This window comes from Aspergillus novofumigatus (genome assembly GCF_002847465.1).
Source record: "Aspergillus novofumigatus IBT 16806 chromosome Unknown P174scaffold_7, whole genome shotgun sequence".
In the NCBI taxonomy this organism is placed as follows: domain Eukaryota; kingdom Fungi; phylum Ascomycota; class Eurotiomycetes; order Eurotiales; family Aspergillaceae; genus Aspergillus; species Aspergillus novofumigatus.
In genome coordinates, this window is record NW_020194280.1 from 423,981 (window position 1) to 436,718 (window position 12,738).

Consider the following 12,738-nt stretch of genomic DNA (forward strand, 5'->3'; position numbering starts at 1 on the left):
TCCGAACTCAAAAAACCATCTATTTCCCTTTTCGGCCGGGGGATTGACTTGTTCTCCGCTCGATTCTTTGTCCCCGGGACCATCGGTGATCGTGACGACCACCTGCACTGCAAGATGCAGTATAGACGGATATTTCCAATTCCATGAACTGCGATCGATAAATTTTTCCAAGTGAACAATGTCCTCCTCACCACTCATCCCTCCCGAACAATGGCGACATCTCTTCCGTGCCTTGCTGCGCGAATGCACATATCTCCCTGATCCGATCGCCAGAGGTTACATGCATGACTATGTAGTCCGGAGATTTCGACGCTATTCCGACAAATCGCAATCTAAGCTACAAGATGATTTACGTCGGCAGCACCTCCTCCGCAAAACCGCAACCCAGAAACTGTCGTTATTGAAGCGTGCCAACGAAGGCTATTCTCGACCGCTCGAAAAAGTACTCCGGCTCTCATATGGACGAAATGGAAAGAAAAGAAGGGATTTGCTAGGTGTCTTCATTGTCCCGGAAGTTCCTCCCGATGCCTTGGCCGTGGAAGGCATTCTGAAGGGGCCTTCAATGTTCGAAGATGATTGGAAACCTCCGACGATTGTGCTCGATCTCTTGAAGTCTCAATTGCGGAATGGAGTCATTTCACAGCTCAGCGATCGTTCTGTTGTTAAGACTCTGGAGCCGCCTATACCCAAGGAAAACAGCTGGGGCAAGCCGGTTGCCAAAAGTCGTCGGCGGAATATCAGGAAAAGATGGTACTACGCCGTGCTCGACAGCCTTCTGCCGCCGCTCCCTGATGCAGAGCTCGATACATTGCATGGTCTGATCTCTGGGAGAATACCATGGACACCACCGAAGAGAAGGAAAGCCGTTGGCGTTCCCCTGGACTCTCGCAGCAAGACCAGTCTTGATGTAGTATTTCTCACTGAAGGACCAAAAAAGGGGCCGACATTTAGGGACTTCGTCAACGGGCGCCCTCATCAAATCACACGACGATTCATGCAACGACTTTGGGGGCGCATCTACTGCATGGTGCCGCGCTTGGAATGGGATGAGAAGAACCAAAAACATTATTTCAAGTGGGAATCGATGAAGCCCTTTCCCCGCATATCTACCGTCGTTCAACACGATCAAGTGCCAGACCTCTTCCAGAAGGTTGATGTCAACGGGAGATTGATACAACGTCCCTCCAGGGGCCGGGTACAGGTGGCTACGGAAGAGTAACCGCGTGCTACTCTCCGCCTTGCCCACAGCGGGCTTGCGGGTTCGCACAAGTGTAAGACCTCTCTCGCAGGCGGGTCCAGCCAGTCAGGCCATACATTAGCGTGTCCCTTCGTGTGACTAGTACGGCATTCGCAAGATCCTCGGTGACCGGCCCCCGGGTCCTCATTAGGTGCCTTCCCGGAATTTCCTCGAAGAAGATATCGTCCTGAGACTGAAAAAACTGTGTACAGTTGTTACACCTACATGTTGTCTCTGACAATAATGCTCTGCCTCCGATGGTTTCGGGTTAAAACAGAGCAAACTTATACTGGACATGACGTCATATAAAGAAACATAGGTAGATGAGCGAGCATTTCGAGAGAAAACAGCGATGAGCGGGATCAAAATATCTTCTAATAAATGAATAATGAATTAACCAATGAAACTCTGACGAGCTATTAGATTTCTCTGATCGTTGCAGGGTGACCGCTGAAGGTAACCGTGATAGCTCATATCGCGCGTCTGTGAGGTGGGCTTGTTTACACCCCTCTGAGCCTCCTCAAATTCGACGCGTTTTCCACCAACTGATGTGATTTTTCATCATTCAACTCATCTCTGTCATGTATTCAGTCTATTAAAAGACCCATTCAACGCTATACAGAACACCATGTCTCTTAAAAGAAATCCACAGACCTGGACCCTTCAAGTGCTGAGAACATCCCTCCTGAGATTGATAGTGGCGATGAACGGCTAAACTACATCGACTGGAACTGCGACCAAGTCCGTCGACGGATTCGCGCCTTCATAGAAAGCGGAGAGATGAAAATCGGCGAGTTCCAAGACGCAATTGGCGTCTCCTCGCGTTCTTACCTGGAATTTTTGGGCCAGAACGGCCGCGACAAGGGCTCTAACCACCGCAAAGCAATCAACACCACTCCCACATATTCAATAACAATCCAAGTCCTCTCAACTCTTCCACTTCGCAGTTGTTGCATCCAAGCCCGCTAGGTCTCGTCGTCGTGATCGAATTCCTTTTCGTGTTTGCATCCTCGGGAAGGTTATGAACGGAGAATTCGACAAATCGACAGCGGACAGCCAAGTCTGCCGCGGAGATCCTTTCCTATCACACCAGTCAACAAATAAGCGTGTTTGTTTGCCTCCTGGTTCCCACTTACCGCCGGTTACCATCAGACTAACCAGCATAGTTAATGCCAACCTTCCGTCAACGACATCCATCCCTCATTCTTCGATTGCGCTTGCCCTGTCGCGTACAACACCGTCTGTCAGCACATAATAACAGGTGGAGGTTCTAGAGATGAGTCAGCGTGGAGGACTTTCCCTGAACAAAAATTCCTTGGGCACTTTCCGGTTCAGTCAAGTCTCAGTTCCTTGTACTGGCTGATTCCAGTTTTCCGTGTCCCGTGCAATATCCACAAGCCTCTTCCTCTCTGTCGAGCGAGTTATCGAACAATCATGTCCCTACGCACCCGCAGACTAGAAATGAATCCGAATTGTGATGCAAATGACTGATCCTGCTCATAGTAGTCATCACTTTTGGTGCTCATCTTGGTCTCACCTCTTTTGGCGATTAACACCGGACACCACGTGAAGGTGTGAGCATATGGTCCCGGTAACCACAACGTCCGGCTACTGTACGTATCTGTACAGCACCAAGGCAACTATCGTGACATGTGCCAGACGCTTACCTTGGATCGGGTACAATGCATACATGATATGCACTTGATGGACCCCTCCCTCGAGCTACCTTCCCCAGTAGGTTCTCTTGCAGTTACTGCATAAAACCTTGAGGTTGGTCTTGTTCACAACATGGTTGCCCTTGCACAATGGTGAACCTTCGACGGCACCGCAATCGTCACAAGTGATTCGATTGTGGTTTATGCGATCCTGTTTCATCCGCGCATTGATTATCAAGATGCGGTTGTCTGCAGGGTCTCTGTGACTCCCATCGGTGGACCAATGTAGACCACATGGGGAGCACAGGATCATGACGAGTTCCTTGTTGACGTTAAACAGTTTCGTGGTGCCTAGGGAGCCCTCGGCTATTCCACAATTGCCACACACGATCTCGTTGCCGGCTTTCCGGTCAGCTAACATCTTCCCTCGGAGCACATGGGCTTGAGCTAGTGTCAGAGGCCGATGTTCCTTGTTTTTACGATAATAGAAATCGCATTGATAACAAAGCAATTTCCGGGTTTCGCGATTTGTGAGATGTTTCTTCCCACTGCACGCAGGAGAACCCTCAATCTCGCCACAATTGTCGCATATGATGTCCTCGCCTGCTTTCCGAGCCTCTATCAGATACACAGTGTCAAGGAATATGATGACCTCCTCAGAAGTGCGCATTCTTTGTTTGTCTTTAACAAACTCCCAGCATGGCTGGCAAAGAAATTTACCCGGGAAGAGATCATGAATCTGGTGACCGACAGTTCGTGGACTTTTGTCCCTTTTTGTCGTGTCCCACCTTACAAGATTTTGCGATTCGAGCCTTTCGCAACATTCGCATTTTGCGTCTCTTCCAGCAGCTTTCCTCGTTTCCAAACGCATTGCGATCTTGTCGAGGAACTCTCTGTCTGGAAGTACCCCGTGCTTAAATCTGTAGTTGCCACAGCAGCCACATATATATGGGCCTAGAGGGTCACCGAAGTTCAAGTGATAGCGCCGGGATTTTGGTGCATCATCAGGGCGCAGATGCTTTGGATAAGTCATCTTGTCGCAGGCTGGATTACTGCACTCGGACGGCGACCCAGCGGCTCTATTATAGAACCCTTGATATAAAGGCCATGCCGCATTCATCCCGGGCCAAGAGATTAACGGAAGGTTCAGACTTTCTCTGATTCTTTCCGTCAACTTATATGTGGCATGCGTTGCATACCTGTGGATGTATCCTTGGTACGTATAGGTTCCTAAAAGCACCATGAATATGCCTTCTACGAGGAGGAGATATCCATCCTCAACAGGCTGATTGAATACCACAAGCAATCTGAAGTTGCAATGCGCTCCATCTCGGCAAATTTGCTTATAATGGAGGCTTCGCTTGTTATCTCGCGGCAGACAGTTGGATGAATAATTCCGAGAAATGCCCAGATGTTCGGAGACACGTCGTGCGAGACATTTTGATGACCCTACATAGGCGTCACATCCTATATCACCCGGATTTTTAATTTGACCGGTGACAAAATTGCCATAGATACCTTGGCGTTTATCATCACCAGTTAGCGGAAGGGACAGGAGATCCTCTAAGGACCATGTCTCCTTCTCGAACAGAGCTTGGACTTGCAGAGGTACTCCGGGAAGTATCAAATCGACTAGGAAGTCAACTGATACGCGACAAAGTAGTCGCCAGAATCCCCAGGTCACGGCCATGTCCTTTGGACTCATAGCCGTGTAGTCGTGCTCTTTTGCCCAGTCTACTAGTTGGCTGATTGTCTTCCGCAGTATGACTGCGAACTTGCCATCAGCAACGGTAGTTGGAACGAGGATGGTCGGCTCGGTTTTGACCTCGCTGACAAAGTCCTCTTCATCGATGTCATCTGGACTGACAATAATGTCATCATCACCGATGTCTTCGATTTCATCGTCGTCGATCTCGTTGTCTAGTAAGGCGTCGATTTCGGCGTCGATTTCGGCGTCGATTTCGGCGTCAAGGTTATCGCGCTGTATGGCGTCGGATTCCTTGTCGTCGGTGGATGGCGGCGTTGAGGTAGAGACCCCTTCTGAAGGAGCCACATCTTCCTCGATATGAGAAAGTTTTCTCTTTCCTTTGCCATGCTCCTGCAGAATATTATCCGAGCCCATAGCCCGGCGTCGCTTTCTAGCTGGAGTGGGCTCTGAATCTTGGACGCGGTTTTCCTTGTCCTCAGAAGCCGAGGCCAGAGTCGCCTCGGGGAGCTCGACTCTTGCCTTTTGGGTTGTCTTATGATTGATAAAATCCATCTCTATGGATCAATTGTCAATTGAATAAAAAGATGGGACGCAATGGCTACAGTAATGATTGTCTCGATCGCGTTGAAGGAAGAAACCATCTTCTCGCGTTCCTCTACGAATGACCCATCCGAACTGGGGGAACCATCAGCATGACCTCCAGAATAGGAAGGCGTGCCATGCCTCAGGCTGATCAATCTTCTTCCTACGTGCTGGTTCTTGATCGGGGGCTTGAGGATATAGATCTGCTGATACATCATGTGCAATTAACAAGTGCAGGGATTAATCTACATAATATTCGTACTGAAATTTGTTGGATCTGTCTCGAATTCGGCTGGTTGTCTTGTTCGCTTGGGACCAGGAGATAATATCCATGAATTGAACCACTAAACATTTTAGGAGACGTCTCTGGTCAGTCTAATACAAGTTGACTGCCTTCAGATGCGCATTGAATCAAGATATATTCGATGTTGGCTATTGTATAGTACTGCTCATCGGGACACCATCCGGATGGAAGCAGCAATACAACAAACATTGCCTAAGAGACACGAAAGGTCAATCCCGTTATACCGCGATAACTAGAGATATCGTCGCTTCTACCACCAAAACACCTTTCCTATCCAATTTCCCAGCTAACACTCTTCTTAGTGCTGAAGGAGAGGCTCATGATATGGTATGCGGTCGTGCTCAACGTACACCTATCACGAAAGGACCCAGTATTCTCGCCATGGGAGCTATGATTCAAAGACGGTTAATACTCACGATGTTAATCAGTATGATCAGCCGAGGACATGGAGGTTATATGGGTCCATGGCAAGCTTAGATTGATGTTTAGCTCAGAGTTCCGAGTGTTCCAAGCATGTCACTGCCTCACTGCCAATGTGTCTGTCGAAACTGAGGCCTGAGGATGTATCGTGCTTTAGGTAAGCGCACTTTCCTTCCTTTCTCCTTCCAAGTAGCAGCAATAATAGCAGCAACAGCAACATCATCATCATCGTCATCATCATCATCATCATCATCATGGGTAAGTAGTCATCTCCTTGGCAATATTACTCTTAGAGGGCTGTAGACTGATTTGTGACTTAGAGGGCCAGCGTTCTTTGCTTGACAGAGTTACTACGGTAAGTTTCCCTTCTTCCTAATAGAAGCCCTTTTGAGGAGCAACAGAGATTGCTTTATAAACTTGATTAGTATTTATAAGGCTATTTCTATACGTTGTCTCTTTAATCATCAGTTTTCTCTCGATCCTGAGTAATCTGCCTTTGTTGATCGTTCCTTGATTATTTCTTGTCCTATTACCCTTTGCCCCTTCTATTCCCGTCACTGCTTGGTCGAGATTTCTTATTTACTACTTATTTACTATGCCTCATTTCAATACAGTGGCATGTGAGTTATGTTGTGGTATACTAATACTCAGGAAATACAGCCCAAGAGGAAGGCCGAGAAGAAGACCGAGGAGGAGCCCACTGCCACGCCCGCCGGTGCCACCACCACCTCCGCCTCCGCCCCTCCGCTCCTCCCCCGCGCAAGGTAATATAATAAAACTAGCATTCTTGACAGGCACATGACTAACTGACTTATAGAGGACTCGCCTGGAAATTATGAAGCAAGAGTGGTGCAAGGAGCTTTTACAAAAGGTAAGCTCCCCTTTAAGTATCAATGCATACATATATGTTGGATATGTACTATGTCCTCTATACTATATGCACTATATATCTTAAGATAGTACTAACTATAAGGTTATTTATTAGCTCCGGGCGGACCATTGGGTTGTCCCCGAGGACGACGAAGTCGGGGGGCCTGGCCAGGGGATACCCTGACCGCTGGCCAGGCCCTCCGACAGCAGGAGTTGCTGGACGAGCTCGAGGAGCGCAAGGCAATCAAGGACCAGCGCCTCCTTGAGAAGCGGGAGATCCAGGATGAGATCCGCGGCCTCCAAGTCCGCTTGGAGGCCGCGGATCAGGCCTTCCACCAGGCGAAGGCGGATGTGACAGAGACAGTTCGTAAATTAAATAAGCTTTAAAGAAGGCAGAACTTCGTCAATACACAGCTTTAAATCAAACCATTGGCACATTATTAGCCGTAGTAAATTTCACTATACATACAGAGTGATCAGCCATGTCCCTGTCGAGCTCGGTTTTCTCAACATGCCATATTTGTCAACATATGGAAGATTTTGTGTTGTTTTTTTCCCCCCTTTTTTTCCCTTTTTCTTTTACCTTTTAATTAATCTTATTCTTAAAACGAGACTGGCAGTTCACTTCATTATGACCCCGTAGCTAATAGAACGTAACTCCCCATAGCAATAGAGATTGCTTTATAGTGTGCTCAACAATTATTGGGTTGTACCAGATGATGGAAAAGGTCCGATACTATCGTCAGCGAATCATTGAAGGCCGACACCCTGCAAAGGTCAAAACAGTCTAGCCTGTTAGGTGACTGAACCATTGATATACTACTGTGGAGTTGTATAGCTTCAACATCATCGTCAAGAGACGTGTGCATCAAATTCATACTATCATAAGATCTATACGCATGACAGAATAGCAACCGGTTTGGCAGCCAGCTAATTAACAAATCCAAGCCAATTCCCTTTTCCTTTTGTCTAAGAACTCCTTCAGATGTCGTCCTCGTCTGAGAAGACTTCCTCTCCACGCTTGCCTATAAAAGAAGTTAGTATATGCATCTTTAGGGGGCTTTTCGAGGAGGGGTACGCACGACGAGCGAGACGCTCCTTCTTCTTCTTTCTAAGCTCGCTTGAAGTGAGCTTCTTCTTCTTCTCAACCGTACTTTTGTTGCCAAAGGCGTCCACTACCTCAGTGTCTCCCTCCTTGTCGGCCAGACGAGGACCGGAGCCTTGACCCTGAACCCAGTTGTGGCCGGAAGGAGTCATCTTGCCGTCCATGACAGCCCAGACTTCCTCGGTCAGGTTCTCAGTGAACTCACGGGAGTGGGTAATGATAACGACACCACCCTCGAAAGACTTGAGAGCCTTGGACAGGGCACCCAGTGAGTCACGGTCGAGGTAGTTGGTGGGCTCGTCGAGGACGATGACGTGAGGACGCTGCCACGAGCAGGCGGCGAGGACGACCTTGACACGCTGACCACCGGAGAGACCGCGCATACGGGAGTGGGAAACGAGTTCGGCATCAAGACCGAAGTTGGCGCAGTGGACCTCAATCTCCTTGCGGACCAGAGGACGGAACTGACCGCTGGCGAGGGCCTCCTTCTGGTCGACCTCGGCAACCATCTTGGCGTGGGACTGGATAATCTCGCTACGAGGAATCCAGGCGTTGTCATTGCTCATCATAGGAGTCCACTTCTCGCTCTTCATGCCGATGTTCTCACCGAGAGCGAACGAGCATTCGTACTCGTAGCTGTTCTTGAACTTACGACGAGCGTGGATACCGATGACACGGCGGTAGGTACCCTCGATCTTGTAGATCTTGTCCATGGCCTTCTCATCGTCCTCGGTGACGATCTTGTTGGCACGGTCCATAGTCTCACGGTCCTCACCGGTCTGGAAACGCCACTGAATGTACTCAGAGGGAGTCTTGTCGAGGTGGTTATCGATGTGAGCGAAAGCATGCTGCTTGATGTAGGCGATACGGATGTTCTCGTGCTGGTAGACATCACCGCCGGTGGGGATGAGCTCACCAGTCAGGACGTTGACGAGGGTGGATTTACCAGCACCGTTGGGACCGATGACGGCAATACGAGAGCCCAGAGAGACTTGGAAGGAGATGTCGGTGAGCTGGGGCCGGGGAGTTCCGGGGTACTGGAAGGACATGTTGCTGACACGGATGATGGCCTTGGCCTTGGTCTTGACACCCTCGAGGAAACCAGGCTCGGGGAACTTGAACTCCATGTCGGAGGCGCTGAGCTCGTAGTAGGAACGAGCGCTGGGAACCTTCTTGACGAACTCGCTCAGGTTACCGCGGTAACGCTTGAGCTTGAAGCGCTCGTAGTGGACAACGTGCTGGATGACATTGTCCAAGAACTTGCTGTCATGGGAGACGATGATGGAAGTGCAAGGAGAGGTGCAAAGGTAGTTCTCCAACCAGGCAACGTTCTTGACGTCCAAGTGGTTGGTAGGCTCGTCAAGGAGCAGAATGTCGGGGTTCTCGAACACGGCACGGGCAAGAGCCAGCTTCATCTTCCAACCACCAGACAAGGAGGTGATGGGACCTTCAAACTGCTCACGGAAGAAACCGAACTCCTCGAGCTTGGCTTCGACCTCGGACTGGGCGATGTCGATACCGACCTCACGGAGCTTCTTCATGGTCCAGCCAATGACGGTCTGCTCAGTGTCGGCAGCATCCAAGTCGTGCTCAACGTAGACAGTCTTGACCTCGTCCTTCTTGGGGAAACCTTCAAGCTGCTCGTTGTTGATGGCGCGCATCAGAGTAGTCTTACCGGTACCGTTAGGTCCGAGAAGACCGTAACGCTGACCACGCTTCAGGCGGAGAGAGGTCTGGTTCAGCAGGATCTTGGCACCATAGGCCAGAGAGAAGGTGCAGTTGCAGAGATCTTCACCCTCCTCCTCGTCGGACGGGACGGCATCAGCCTCGGCAGCGCCAGGAGAAGCGCGCTTGCGCAGAGTCTCGGCAATGGTCTTGGCTTCCTCCTCACCAACAATGGCGGTGATGTAGGGAAGAGCGTGATGGGTCCAGCTGGTGACCTCGGCGTCCTTCTCGTCAACGAGCTGACCAGCGATGGCACCGACATAGTTGATGATGGCCTCAGACTTCTCGATCTGAGCCTTGTACTTGGGGGAGAGGATATCCTTCAGGATACCAGCAACGGTCTCAACGTCACCGGCAGTCGAGATCTCGGGGATCTTGCCATCCTTGACATCACCGACACGGATGAGGGTGTCCAAGGCCTGCTTGGTCTTCTCACGGGCCTCAGGATCGGCAAGAGTGTCGTGGTTCTTCTCGAGACGGGGCATCAACTTGGGCAAGAAGGGAGCGACAATCTGGGGGTCCTCCACGAGCTTACACATGTTGTCGACAATAACGGCGGACTTACGCTTGATGGCAGTCTCGCGCTCAACGAGACCACGGTCAAGCAGAGGGACCATAATGGCGAGGGTAGGACCAGTGACATCGGAAACGAAAGTGGTAGCACCGAGCAAGTGAACAGTCTCGGGAACGTTCTCAGGCTTGGCGATACACTTGATGAGCTCGGGAATGAAGCGCTCAATATCCTTGTTGACGATCAGACCGCAAACCTTCTCCATTGTGGAATAGGCAGCCTTCTTGATATCGGCCTTGGTGTCCCACATAGCCTCGGACACAGCGGGGATCAGCTCAGGCACACGGAAGGAGAGCTGAGCAGGGGCGGACTCGACGAGGCAGTTGAGGCAGTCGAGAGCGCACATCTTCTCCTGCCACTTCTGGGCATTCTGGAGGGAGTTCAGAATGATAGGCACAACAGCCTTGACGGCGTTGGCGTTGATACCCTGCACGATGGCGAGGGCGGCAGCCTGGGCAGCCTTCTGAACGGCAGCCATCTTATCACCGGCAGCAGCGAGGACGGGGCCGAGGAGAGAGACGAGGTGGGGCTCAACACCGGGAGCGATGGTCTGGTGGGAGGCGATAGCGCGGATGGCTTCGCAAGCACGCTCACGGGCAGTAGCATCCTTCTTGTTGTTGAGCTGCTTCTGGAATGCATCGACAGCCCTGAGTGAAGAGAATGTTAGTACAGGCATTGAATTTCGCAATCATACGGTCAAAACTTACTTGAGAGGCAGTGTCTGTTCAGGGATAGGACCGCTGAAGTAGGTGGCGAGGTTGCCAGTTGCAGCGTGAACCTCGTCAGCGCTTGTCGAGATGGTGAGGTTCTTGATCAAATCCTCAAGAACTGCGACAGCCTGGGCAGTCTCCTTGCCAGAGACGGCAGGAACGGAAGAAACATCAACAGCAGGCATTTTGGACGAAATCGTGAAGACGAAAAAGGTCGGAAAGAATTAAGTGATGAGGAAATGAAGAAAGAACGGGCGAAAGGCGTTCTATTAGGGTATCTCAATCAAGAGGTGGCGGCCCACGAAAATTGCGTCTGTGTAAATGGACGACGCAAGAGACGCTCTAGATAAAATCTATGCTTTTGTCTATGCAGAAGACAAAAAGGAAAATGAAAAGTAAAGAGAGGACTAGACCTCTTTTCAGAAAGAAGAAAGGATGAGGAGTGAGACAGAGTGAGAAGGAAGAGGGGAATAGGAGGATGGGGAGGGATGATATTTATCGGTTTGTGGCCATCTTTTTTTTGCCGCCCAACCTTACAGCGAGGAAAAAAAAAACTGCAAAGATAAAAAATTTTTCATCGTTGTCCCGCGCTAAGACCACATTCGCACTAGTAGCTATGGCTGTCGAAGCAACCAACCCGATAGGGTCCGTGTCTACTTCGGGCTAATCTGGCCGCAGCTGATTGGCCAGCAACCCTCCATGATGGCGAAAGGGAGAGGAACCCAGTTGATGGAATGATTTTTGGTTGGAAACTTTTTCATATTTTCCTTTCTGGCTCGCTTATCAAATCTGGATCGGACAAACCGAATTCTGAAGTTTCAGCTTTTTTAATTCGATGCGATGGAAAAACTTCGCTCAAGTTCTGTTATCATAGAAAACTTTTTGTAAGCTTTCAGTGGTGTGATAATGGGACATCAATAAGATTAGTGGACTGAAACTTGGCCTTAGGAGGCAACTTCAATAAAGAATGGATCGAATAATTATGGAATATGGAGGCACTTCCAGCCAATCATAGTTTGAAGAGTGAGCAGCAGCCTGTAGCCCCTTTCTTTCTAATGAATGATTATTACAAGGCTGATGGAATCTATGTACAACACTTGCACAAACCTGGGGGAGAAAATAAATGAAGTACAGTTACCAATCTTTAATTCACAACAAGCTGAGCAGGCTTACAGAGGCTTGAATATGAGGATGGCAGCAATGAGTATTTCATACACTGAAAAACCGGATGCTGCGCATCCCTTGATCAGCATTGCGCTGTTGGGCTAGAAGTTTAGTCCCTGACAGGTGTGAATCCGGGGATGCAACAGTCAACCACTGCAGTTGACTAGTCTCCGTGAAATTGTTGGGGCTGCAGATGCTGCTGGGGCTATTTCTGTCGCCACAAAAGACTCTATTGTACCTCGACTTGGTGGCGCAGCGGATTCTTACTTAGCCTTTGGGCTCGGTCTTTGTACCAAAAACATGTGGAAGTCTGGGAGTGACGACGACAAACAAAAATTATTTTTAGAGTTGGGAAAGCCTTCTCCATTCGATCGCTTTATCCGCTCTTGCCGGTCATTCCCGCAGAGTAAGGTGATGGCTAAGCCAGTACTCTATGATGTACTCCGTTAGATTCTCCGTACAATTTCTGACTACGGTAGATAACGATAAGCGAACGATTGCGATAACAAGGCGGTGGAACTGGAAATTCAAGGAACGCAAGCTTGAATTTTCATTATTTTTCCTGAGAAAACTATCTCCTCGATCAACATTCTACGGTAGTATAATTCTTCGCATTGCCTTCATTTAAGAGGATTTGAAGAAAATATATCAAAGGGGGACCTACCCCTTATCGACAAGAAGGCAGAA

The 12,738-nt window shown here is 49.5% G+C and overlaps 4 protein-coding genes across 4 annotated transcripts; 2 read left to right on the forward strand and 2 right to left on the reverse strand.

The window, feature by feature from the left end:
- Window positions 1-72: 72 nt before the first annotated feature.
- On the forward strand, window positions 73-1,632 carry P174DRAFT_394318 (uncharacterized protein). The gene has a single exon (XM_024823628.1). The coding sequence runs from the start codon at window positions 179-181 to the stop codon at window positions 1,217-1,219; it is 1,041 nt and encodes a 346-aa protein (XP_024679258.1). The 5' UTR covers window positions 73-178; the 3' UTR covers window positions 1,220-1,632.
- Window positions 1,633-1,634: 2 nt separating this feature from the next.
- Window positions 1,635-5,152, reverse strand: P174DRAFT_506313 (uncharacterized protein; the record flags this gene model as incomplete). Its single annotated transcript, XM_024831305.1, has 3 exons — window positions 1,635-2,318; window positions 2,686-2,848; window positions 2,964-5,152. 3 exons carry the CDS (start codon window positions 5,150-5,152, stop codon window positions 2,124-2,126), a joined length of 2,547 nt encoding a protein of 848 aa, XP_024679259.1. The 3' UTR covers window positions 1,635-2,123.
- A 1,008-nt stretch (window positions 5,153-6,160) lies between these two features.
- On the forward strand, window positions 6,161-7,163 carry P174DRAFT_433783 (uncharacterized protein; the record flags this gene model as incomplete). The annotated part of the gene is made up of 6 exons (XM_024825823.1): window positions 6,161-6,164; window positions 6,227-6,261; window positions 6,521-6,526; window positions 6,567-6,670; window positions 6,726-6,777; window positions 6,972-7,163. 6 exons carry the CDS (start codon window positions 6,161-6,163, stop codon window positions 7,161-7,163), a joined length of 393 nt encoding a protein of 130 aa, XP_024679260.1.
- Window positions 7,164-7,662: 499 nt separating this feature from the next.
- Window positions 7,663-11,462, reverse strand: P174DRAFT_411622 (putative translation elongation factor eEF-3). Its single transcript, XM_024824278.1, has 3 exons — window positions 10,885-11,462; window positions 7,859-10,824; window positions 7,663-7,801 (listed from the first exon to the last, which is right to left on the reverse strand). Exons 1-3 carry the CDS (start codon window positions 11,070-11,072, stop codon window positions 7,758-7,760), a joined length of 3,198 nt encoding a protein of 1,065 aa, XP_024679261.1. The 5' UTR covers window positions 11,073-11,462; the 3' UTR covers window positions 7,663-7,757.
- Between the last annotated feature and the right edge of the window lie 1,276 nt (window positions 11,463-12,738).